This window comes from Parasteatoda tepidariorum, chromosome 3 (genome assembly GCF_043381705.1).
Source record: "Parasteatoda tepidariorum isolate YZ-2023 chromosome 3, CAS_Ptep_4.0, whole genome shotgun sequence".
NCBI classification, from domain to species: Eukaryota; Metazoa; Arthropoda; class Arachnida; order Araneae; family Theridiidae; genus Parasteatoda; species Parasteatoda tepidariorum.
The window spans coordinates 14,286,553-14,298,620 of NC_092206.1; the positions used below are offsets into that span (position 1 = coordinate 14,286,553).

At 25.2% G+C, this 12,068-nt stretch overlaps 1 protein-coding gene across 5 annotated transcripts in view; it reads right to left on the reverse strand.

Moving 5' to 3' along the window:
* Nucleotides 1-12,068, reverse strand: part of LOC107438623 (ectonucleoside triphosphate diphosphohydrolase 5) — a 32,164-nt gene that overhangs the window by 450 nt on the left and 19,646 nt on the right. For all 5 annotated transcript variants that reach the window (XM_016050949.4, XM_071178352.1, XM_016050948.4 and 2 more), the window contains exons 8-11: nucleotides 10,601-10,665; nucleotides 8,369-8,468; nucleotides 3,394-3,548; nucleotides 1,648-1,808 (exon numbers count right to left, since the gene is read on the reverse strand). In XM_016050949.4, coding sequence (XP_015906435.1) covers nucleotides 1,648-1,808; nucleotides 3,394-3,548; nucleotides 8,369-8,468; nucleotides 10,601-10,665 — 481 coding nt within the window. The remainder of the gene's footprint in view (nucleotides 1-1,647; nucleotides 1,809-3,393; nucleotides 3,549-8,368; nucleotides 8,469-10,600; nucleotides 10,666-12,068) is intronic.

The window sequence follows — 12,068 nt, forward strand, 5'->3', positions numbered from 1 at the left end:
CTTTTTGTCCCGCATTTTACTGTGTGCAAAAAAAAAACATATATTTTGGATAATATAGATGATGTATTGTGGATGCACCAGTAGAGGACAAATAATTTTTATCAATAATTTGAATAAGGTTTGAAAACTTGATTAATAAACAGATTGAAAATAATTTGAATAAGGTTTGAAAGTCATTTCTTTTAAATAATGTGAATTATTGCTTTAACACTTAAATTAGGATTTAGTTCACGCATAAAACAGAAATAATTATTTCATCTCATTAAACCTCATAAATCTCATAATTTACAAGTATATTTAATGAATAATACTTAATATTTAATACATTTATTAAAAAAGGAAAAATATCCCACTCACATTTAATCCTTATATAGTTAAAGCTTGCATTTATTCCCAAATATTAGTAATTTATCCTATTTAATTTGAATTTTAATAGTAATAAAAAGTAACAAAAGACTAAAAAGTAGAGATGTCTAAGCCAACATCACTTCACGTATTAATTAGTTACTATGCATCAACCAACCATACATCAATTAGTTACCAATAGCAACTAAACCAGTGATCAAACACATGCAATTCTGCACTTTTTTTTGCACCTCTATGACAGACTAGACATTGAGTGTCTATTCTCTTTGATTAAAATTCCCAATAAAACAAAGCAAAATTGGAAAACTAATTTGCAAGAAAATTTTGATTTCACAACTTCATTTCATTAACAGTAAAATAATTGTTGTTGTTGTTGCAACAACCACAATACATGGGTAGAAATTTAGAAAATTTACTTATTGATCCACAAACCAATGACTAAAGAATATTAAAAGTCCATACACATTTTCACTGAACAATTTACATGGACTATTAATATGAACATGGACTATTAGAATCTTTTGTGCTTTAATAAAAAGTTTATAAAGTAAAATTAAATAATAAAAAAATTACAATACAAAAAATATGTTATGTTCATAATTTTGATGAAATATGTTTTTTTGTAACAATACTAACACAAACTAAAACAGGAAATGAAAATCAAAAAACCACGCATTTACACGGATTGCTTGTCAGGGAGACCACTGATAATTATCTTATGTTGGTCCATGTTAAATTTTCGTAGTCCTAAATCCCCTAAATTTCGAGCCTGATAATATTATCAGGGGTCTGTCTAGGTTTTTCTGACAGGTACCTATTTTGTGAAAATTTAGACGTAATTTGTGAAAAATTAAAAATTATATTAAGAAATCAACACAAAAATATGNTTACACGGATTGCTTGTCAGGGAGACCACTGATAATTATCTTATGTTGGTCCATGTTAAATTTTCGTAGTTCTAAACCCCCTAAATTTCAAGCCTGATAATATTATGGTGAGTGATAGTAAATAAGCAAGTGTTCTAGTTAGCCTCTAGGGTGGAACAATTCCATACTGAAACAATAGTCAGGAAAGCAACACATTTCAAACACAGTATTATAGAATACAATACAGAAGTTTGAAAAATTATTAGAATAATTCAGTGAATTGAAAAATATGCAATTTAATGCAGAAAATCGCATATTTTCAAAAGTAACCAGAAATTTAAATTCATTATTATTATTAACAAGAGTTATGAATAAGAAACAATAAATAAATTTAAATTAAATAAATAAAACTTACTCGTAATTCTTTTTTTCCATCCAGTCCCAGTCCATGTTTCATGAGAGCAGTAATGTACGTACAATCAAGGCACAAAAATATCTCTTTAGGCTGTTTAGAGGAACAAGAATGCTTACAAGAATTTACGAATTCATCAACAGTTCGAATGCCTCCCTCTTTACCTGAAACAGATAAAAGAAATTTTAACTTTCTTTTTAAAAAATAAAAAAATTTTAAACATAGCAATTTTTCCCAAGTTTTACGTTTTAAAAGTGCAATTGCTTGTGCTGTCTTAGATTATTATGAATCTAGGGCTGATATACAGAGTGATTTATGATGATATGATGTCCATATTCATAGATTACATTTTAATTTATAGATTTTACAGGATTGTAATATTGTGCATAAAAAAACCTATTCTTTCTAGAACACTAAAAATAAAAATGGACATAATTGAAGAAATACAATTATGTATTATGAGAATAGTTAAAATTTAATAAAATATTAAGAATAGTTTTAATTGGCAATTGAAATTTGATACAGCACTCAAAAGTTAGATTTTNATTTATAGATTTTACAGGATTGTAATATTGTGCATAAGAAACCTATTCTTTCTAGAACACTAAAAATAAAAATGGACATAATTGAAGAAATACAATTAATTATTCAGTAATATGTATTATAAGAATAGTTAAAATTCAGTAAAACATTAAGAATAGTTTTAATTAGCAATTGAAATTTGATATAGTACTCAAAAGTTAGATTTTCACATCTACTATTTTCATATTATTTTAGTTTTAAATTAAGCTTTAAATTAAATTTTAAAATCAATATACCACATGTTTTAAGAGTAACTTTAGTATTCATACTTAACAGTAATTGATAATGAAAATTAAAATGCTATTTGTAATTGTGGATTCAATAAATGATTTGTAGTTGTACATATGTTTAGTATGTGATTTGTTAAATGAATTGTATTTATAAAATTTGAATATAATGTAGCAACAGCTCTTTATGCAATTTCAAACTACATTTTACAATATTCGTATACGCAAAATGCTGGAAGAAAACTACATTTGTTTTAATTTCATAAAAAATTTATTGAATTTTATTTTTCTCTCATTTTAGATAATCTCCAACCTTATTGCCTTTTGTTTTCGTTTATTTAAAAATGATGCACGGCTTAGAAATTAATACTATAATTTTAAACTAGATTGAATTTATAGATTTTTAAGCTATATTGGATTATATTATTTATTATTTTATCAACACTTAAAACATATACATATCATAACACATTCCTGACAATGCTAATAATCCTCATGATAATCCTAATAAAATCCTGTTGATAACCCTAATGAATCCAGATGATAATCCTAATAAAATCCAGACAAAATTTCTAAGAAGCTTAATGATAATAATTCTGCTGATAATCCTGATAATTACAAAGATAATGATCTAAAAATTTAATTCCTATAATATCTAATTTAATACTTATGTAAAAAGTTGTAAGATATGACCAAAACATGACATAAATTGTGAAAAAAAACTTGAATTCTTAATTACATAATATTTAAAAAAGTTAACATTTTAAAAATAATGCTCTTGGATATAAGAGAAGAAAAAATTATTTTTGATCAATAACAATCATTCAAAAATATAAATAATGAATTAATGTGTTTCCAGGTTAAAAAATAAATAAAAATTTTAAAAAGTTTAAAACAATTTTCTTTTACAATTCAATAAGACTCTTCCCGAAATACGTACCAATAATGCCCAAATCAAAGGCACGATCAAAATAATACGAAAGCACATATATTTCTCGTTTCATAAGTTCTTCTGGTCTATGAACTGCATTTCCCAGGAACTCAACTGCTTTATAATAGCAATTTTTAAAGCCATACTTTCCACTTTTTCTACCCCTAAAAAAACAAAATTTAAATATTAATACATAGATTAATTATTATTAATTAATTATACAAAAAATAGTTAAATCTTTAGTAAAGCTTGTTAATGAGGAAGATATTTTTCAAAACATGGTTTTAAATTGGTATTTTTGCCAAGATGGTTTTATCATATTTAAATTAATTAAAATATTCTTCTACTCTTTGTAATTTTTCACGCTTGAGTTGCAAACTGTATACATATTTTTTTTTTAAATTACATAACCCTGTGTTACTTAACTTCACAGGTTAAACCACTATATTAGTATCATTAAAAATATTTATTTAAAATATTTTAATAATAAAAATATTTTTAGTTAATTACTCAAAATATTTAAGAACATATTTTAACAGAGGCCGTATAAATTATAGCATATTTTCAAATAACAATAGCATATTTTTTAAAAGACTAGTTCCGATGTCACATAGTATATCTTCAATAACGGATTAAAATGACGGCAATAATAAATCAACAGCTTGATCAATCAAACTTGAACTAGTGAAGAAAACAGAAAGTTAAGAGTTACTCTCTTAACTTTCTGTTTTCTTAACATTAAAAATTATTAGTTAAAAAATAAGTTTTTTTCTACTTTTTTCATTTTTAAATTGTCATTAATGGATGTTGGTTCTTCTTAGGAGTTACCTCCATTGACTTCAAAATGTTATGGAAAGAATATGATTTTTCGCAAACAATTTTAATTTTAATCTGTGTTAATTTATTGATGCAGAAATGCCACTTGTGTTGACATCATGAAAATCTGATCTATGAATGAAATTTAGAATCAATAAAAATGACCTCCACTTATATAATTATGTATAAAAACCCTTATAAATGATCTCCACTTATATAATTATGTAGAGTGATAGAACTATTTTAAATAAAAAAAGACAATTATGTTTTTTGTTTAAGTTTGCATTTAATTTTATATCATGAAAATTAGATTACTACTTTAAAAAATGAGTCGTGGTTTGCTTGTTTGAGCTGCTTGGTTTTTCTAAAATAACTCTTTTTGCTAATTTAGAAGGAGGTCGCTACACAGAGGTAGTTTTTCCTGGAGGCTTCACAGTATTGTTTAATTATCAAAAACTTAATACTTATGTTTTATACGTATGCCTTTACCATCACTGCCATTTCATCTCTCGAAAAAAATAAGCTAAAAAGCACAAAAATTTGTCTAGGTTTAAATAAATATATTACTTGTGAGTTTAAATGTTTTCACTAAATTATAATCATAGCACAACAAATTATTTTCATCACTTTCTTATTTTTTTGCATATGTATTTTACACTCAGGGACTGTTTAAATATTATGTAAACAGCAAAAAAGGGAGGGATTTTTTATTTGTCTTCTTTTTTTGCTGACAAGGGAAAAGTAGAGGTAAAAGCAATGCTTATAAAAGACACCAATGTCTAAATCTTTTCAGTTTTTTTAAAAAAAATGCAAAATAATTGTAACAAACATGGGGAAAAAATTACTTTAGAAAGACTTTAAATTTTAAATAAAAATAACAAATTTAGTTTTATACAATTACATCTTTTATTTGAATTGAATCAGGATTCATTATTTTTAGGACTAAAAAATTTATTTTTTATTTATTTTTAGGAAATAAAAATTTTAGGACTAAAAATTTTTAAAATTTGGAATTAAAGTCAAAATTAGGTAAATCAAAAGAAAGGGTGGTTAGACTTTCTTACACAAGCATGGGTAGGGGGGTTAGTCATTTGCTTATTTTTGCTGACAAAAGGAAGAACCAAAAACTAGCTGATGTAATTTTTGAGTGGTTCCTCATAATCTTATTTCTAAAACTCTAGGAAATAATTCATTTATATCACATAAAATGGTAAACATAAAGATGATAAAAACTTTCAATTTAACAACAAATACAATTTCATCTTCATTAAAAGACTTTCTTTCTTTTTAATAATGGAGAGATTGCTGCATAACTGCTTATCAGGTTAAGCATTATTTATAAAGTACTATGTAGCTTAAGGATTTTAGTTTATAAGTTTTATGAAGGGTAAAAGAAATGCTCTTTTAAAGACATTTTGGATACTAAATATTTTAGTTATTACACTTTTACATTGTAAAACTTTGAAGCTAAGTGATAATAAGGTTTTACACATTCACATTTTTCATTTGTTTTGAAATCCTCTAGATCTCTAACATAAAACACTAAATATAAAAATATGAATAATTTGAACATGTTAAAGACAATTCAGCATACAAGTTACAAGAAATTACTAGTTACACCAAGCTCAAGGTACAAATAACAAAGGTAATGACAAAACATTAACATAACATACAGGTAAAGACAAAAGATATAAGACTGAGGTTTAAGAAGTTTATGTATATATATAAGTTTTAGAAGTAATGTTTAATTTCATCCTTTTTTTCATAAAAAAAAAAACCTAAGTGCAAAAAAAGATCAGTATCATTTCTTGTATATAAATAAATACAATTATTAAAAAAAAATTGTTTTGATCATCAATGAGGTAAACATTACCAAAAGCTGATTACTAAAACTGAATCAAAATCTATATTCTTCTTTAACAACTTTTTTTTCCTACTTAAAAGCAACAAAAAAAAAATTTGTTCATATTTTATTACAATTTAATATTTTTTATTAATATGCTTAAAATTATATTTTACTTAAAAAGTAGTTTATATTTTATTACGAACACCTGGCAATCTTGAACACTCTATACTTATGACTATTACCATCTGTTAAAATTGAATAGAAAAATTTGGTAATATTATTTTATATAAAAAAATGTTAAAACAAATAAAGTTAAAAGAATGTAAAACAGCACAAGTGTCATATAAAGATATTGTAGTGGAATTATAGTAAAGCATCTTCTTCAGTGTTGAAAAACAGGAGACAATATTTATAGCTTTACACTGTGTTTTAACATTATGCGTCGCACAAAGTCAACCTTTCTTTATTTGAATGCTAAAATGATCTTTCATATTTTTCACAAATTTTACTCCATTTTTTTATTATAACAAAAAAAAATTTATGAAAATATCATTTCATTCAACAATAAAATTTTAAAATTTAAATACAGATATAAATCATATTTTTCTTTTAAAAAAATAGGGCTGTTTCTGTGAATCCAAATTATTTAATAGCAATAAATGGTGCAAAATTCAGAAGTTAATTTCAAACTTGTTTTATGAAAAAGCATGTTCTCCATTTTTTTTCTTATATTTTAGCATCAGGGTTCAATGCGTGAAAGAAATTCATACATCAAGGTAGGCACGAATACTTTTAAAAAATTTTATTAATTTTTCAGTTATGCCTTATCTATAATAAATATTGCATAAAATGTATGATAAAACTAGCTATTAGAATTGAAAAATAACCCATTTTTTATGTATTACAAGATCAATTACTTCAAGAAAACATATTAGACTTCCCAGAATCTCAAACTCATTTTCCCTTACTTTTGGAGTATGGTGTTTAAATACCCTGATATTTCTCTGATTGTTCTCCCTGATGTTTTGTAGCCATCCTTTAAATGCAGTTAAATATACATGACTAATCTATTTTAGTTTATTTTACAATTAATAAATGTATATACATACAGCAAGAAAATTGTTTAGTATTTTAAGCAAACACACCAACATTTAACCCCGCACCTATGCCCCTGAAGGGCATTTATCGGTTAATGGTTAATGTTGGAAGGCAAGATAAATAGAAAAAAAGAGACAAAATAGCAAACAGAAACAAAAATGAGAAGAAAATATAGAGAAGTATAAAATTTTTTAAAAAAATACAAAAGCTGAAAGAAAAGAAGAAACTATTTTTCTATTAGTTAGGGCATTTTGATTAGAAAGTATCCAGAGCTAATTGGTCAAGTTTAGTAGTGGTTGGTGCTCACCATTGCATAATTTTGTCAAAATAGCAATATTTGTAAGTATCAGGCATAGATTCATTTTATTTTGTCCATACCTCATACGTACGAAAATAAGCCTTTAATCCTTCATGTTTATGTTACGTCAAACTCAAAGTACTATAAACTATATCAGGTGAATTAATAAAAAAAAAGTTTGAGACAAATGAGATATTAAATTTAAAAATAGTCATTTCTTTATTTGTATTATGTGGTGCCAGAATCTCATAAAATTATTACATCCAATATGAGATGCAGAATTTAAATTGCATGAATGCAATAAAATAAAATAAATTTTTAAATAATACAGTTATAAACATAATTATAAGTGCAAATTATAAGCACAAGAGCCTTAAATTGATGAAATAAACATAATTTGTTAAAGAAAAAAAAAACTATTTCTCACAAAATATTGTACAATTCTTAAAATATTTAAAAACAATTCTTCAAGTTTAATTTATTTGTTATACTTACACAATTTATTAATTCAAATTTTATAATAAAAATCTTAGAAGTGTGTAAGAAAAAATTGGAAAATTTGCTGTATTATCAAACTTTATTTACTTTTTGCTTTTACTTAGAAACTAAAGAAGGCAAAATCGAAGCTAAACTATGCATCAGAAAAGACTCCAAAAATAAAAAAAGATAATCCACATTTTTCAGTTTAGAGATAAACAACTTTATATAAGCATAAAATATTTTTATGAGTGCATTTTTCAAATTTTAAAACTTATTGCTAAATATTTGTTGTTTAACAATTGCTGAACATAATATAAGCAGAAAGAAATGCCTTATTGAATGTGATTATTTACAATAATGATAATTTTACAAAATCTGGGTTATCACATTTTAACTCAGATTTTCATTATGTTTGTTTAAAAAAAAGTTTTTTATTTAAAACTTACATGACTATATATTCCTTCAAGTCATGTTTCCAAACTGTTTTATCATGAGGATGAATACAAGAGCTTGAAAATGTTACCGTTCCATTATTTTCAAGAGGGACTAAAAAACAATCACAAATTAAATTATTCTCATAGATTAATAATTAATAAATAATGTAAATGAAATAAATGATTTAATAAATTGGAAATAATATATTTGGTTAGATTTTACATTCAAATATCTTAATTATTGTGAAAAATATTCATGAATTCATTTATTTGATTATCTTATCTTATCAATATAGCTATTTGCATAAGATCAAAAGGCTGATTTTGTGTGCACTGCATGATAAAAATTATCAGGATGTTTATGGCAATTATTTTATCTCTTTATTTATTATAGAAAAAACATAAATGCATCAAAACAGATTTACAGAGGTTATTGAAATAAAAGCTCTGAGTTGATTGATTATATATAGAGTTGAACACAGAACTCTAAGAAAATAATACTGCGCCCAAAACATGTTATAATGTAAACCATGCAAAGAAATCAAACAGTATCATAAACAAAATCAACTGGTTACATTTCTCAGAAATTAAACAAAACAAAAATTTGAAAGATACTAGGGTACCACGGATTTGTGGGATCCATATTTAACTGAATAATGTGACCCTTATGAGATGATTAAAAAAAAATTACTTAAAATGTATTGGGAAAAAAAATTTTAAACAAGAAAAAAGTTTTCAAATATTTAGAGAATAAAGGGACGATTATAATTCTTAATCGAAGACAAATTTTAAGAGCCACTCTGAACAACTTTATGATTTTATCCACAATTTCACTGCAATATTAATACTAAGCAATATTAAGATATCTATATGTAATATTAAAATATTACTGCAATATTAATATTGAGCAATATTAAAATATCGAAAGAATAAAGAGACAATAATAATTTTCATTCCAAAATTAATTTTATGAACAACTTTATAATTTTATCCTAAATTTCACAACAATATTGGATGACTTTTTAGACACTGGGTTGATCAAACACATAAGATTTGTAGATCGCGTAATATACATAGTCTGTTTATGGAAAAAACTCTCCTCTCCATTTTTTGAGAGCAGTGGCAGTAAGTATGATTACAAGATTTAACTATTTCAAATAGAAGTGTTTAAGCAATATTTAAGACAGGTTCTTGCTCGGGTCAGCAAGAGAAAAGAAGGCAGAAGAGAAAAGCTCCCCTCTTTGAAATGTGCTCTTTCTTGATTCCATAGCAATAGCAGAGGTCTGTCCAGACATTTTGTGAAAGGTCCTGTTTTTGTAAAATTGTGAAAAAACTACTCACAATTTGTGAATATAAAATAAGCATTAAGTCACATACTCTCAATCAGGGTCATGCTATTGTGAATTTGTGCAATGAGGGTCCTGTTATTGCAAAAATCGCTAAAAATCTTTTCAAGAAGTTTTTAAATNGCTCAGCACTGTAAAATTATAATAAAAAAAATTAAATTTTCAAAAATAAACAGCAATTGCTGCTACTAAATCAGAGATGCAACATACGAATATTTGGTATTTTGCCTATACTGCTGAAAGCAGAATATTCATTTCGGACGAATAATGGAAGAAGCGTCAGCCGAAGATAAAACTTAATTTGTTTACATCCATCTTTCTTGTTTTCCCCCCTGGGAAGGGTTTATTCGATTAATAAAACAATAATGAAGATAAACAAATTTGTGAAGAGTCCGTTTAAAAGAAAAATCATTTTGTGAAGGGTCCGTTAACTGACCCAAATTTCTTCTAAACAGACCCCTGAATAGTAAGCATTAGACTTTGCAGTGAGGCAAGTTCTTTCTATAGACAAACTATACATATATGTCGCAGGCTAATTGCAAAATCTTGCTTTTAACAAACTGTCGACATCTACAAGGCTTGTTACAATCAGTCTAACAAATGACAGCAGTAGTTTGCAAAGAGCCAAATTTCCAATTGCCAACAACATGTAAACAAAATTCATTCAGTAAAATACTAGCAGTATAAGTATAAAAAATTGTAGTCAAATAAATAAAATATAAGATTTTTCAAAGGAAATAAGCATTTTTCAATATTTTTTTAATTAAAATCTCATAAATTCTTATTTATTTATTTTTTTTTGAAAAGAAAGTACTCATAAATTTAAATCAAAAAATAACTTTTGTCCATCATAATTATAATCCTCCTCAGATAAATCATAATCTTTAAATTCACATACCTGAACGGTCTGTGGAAAACTGTAAAATAGAATGCCTGGCTGACATGAGTCCTAAGCCTAAATAGCTAAATAAAAATGGCTAAATTAACGTTTTTAGACATTTTACAACATTGAAGTTTATAGACATATTTTGCATTAACATGCACAATTTTACAAACAAATTTAATGTGTTATGCATCTAAACCCAATACACCATTTGAAAGATGACAAAACGGAATAATGAAAAACAATTCCATTCAAGAAGACAAAACCAAATGGATAGAAATAATAACTGCAACATTAGGTTTTTTCAAATCAACAATTTACAAAATGCTTATTTAAGTCCCTGCTTATCTCTACTTTATTCAAAAGTTTAGCCAATTTTGTAATTTAATCCGGTATAAAATTTCATATCTTGTAATTTAATTGTAATTAGCTCTAATATCAAATTTTAAAACTAAGTGACAATGCAAAATAAGAGGGGAAATGCATAATTATATTTTGAATATGCAGTAAAAGCTAACAATTATTTAATGTGGGACGCATATTGTTATTTTGTCAGTAAATTTTGCAGTTAAGAAGCTTAGTAAAAATGTTCCTTCAAACTACAAATAAACAAATTGAATATTTAGTTTAGAACAGTAACTCTGAATTACGTTACTCTCGGAAGAAACAAGAAAAGCACTTTATAAGTCTGAAAGAGTAAAACAAGGAATGTGAGTGCATATAAAAATTTAACAAAAGAATTTTTGAATACAACAACAAAAAAATTTTTGATCAATAATATTAAATAAATTTTAACTGTGATTTTCATATTTTTATGGTGAAAAGCTATCCCTAGTACTAAAAAACAGAGAACTACTTTCTCCTTTTTATTTTAAACAGGTAGAACTTACACGTTAAAATGTATAGAATTAAAACAAAATACCACTATTTTTTTATAATTTTTTCTGAAAAAAGATTTTTGATATTCTGAAAAAGATTACAATTTTCTGTGATTGTATGTTTTTTGAAAAACATAATTTAATGAAATGTATAACAACATGGCATAAAATAATGAAAAGCTATTGCATGAAAGTAATATACATTTTTTTGAAAAAGTATAATAACTTTTAAACAGAAGCAACTACAATCCATCTCACTAACCACTAAAAATAAACTTTGTGAAGCAGAATAGGTTGATTTAAATGACTTACTTTCTTTAGAAAAATCATGAATTTAATTTAAAAACATTTTGATTTAGTCATGCAAACTTTAATGGGGATTATTTTCTAAGCTTTATTTACTCATTGCAAAAGGTTCTACCCAGATAATAATGGTAAAAAGAAATTGGAGGAATATCGTTATTTTGTAGTAGCTGATAATTAATTATGAATAATTATTATGAAACTGATAATTTATGTAGATTCAAATACCAGAGCTTTTAAAACTTATAACTTCTACTTTTGGTGGTTTAAAACTAGAACAAAATCAATATTGTTTATGTTTT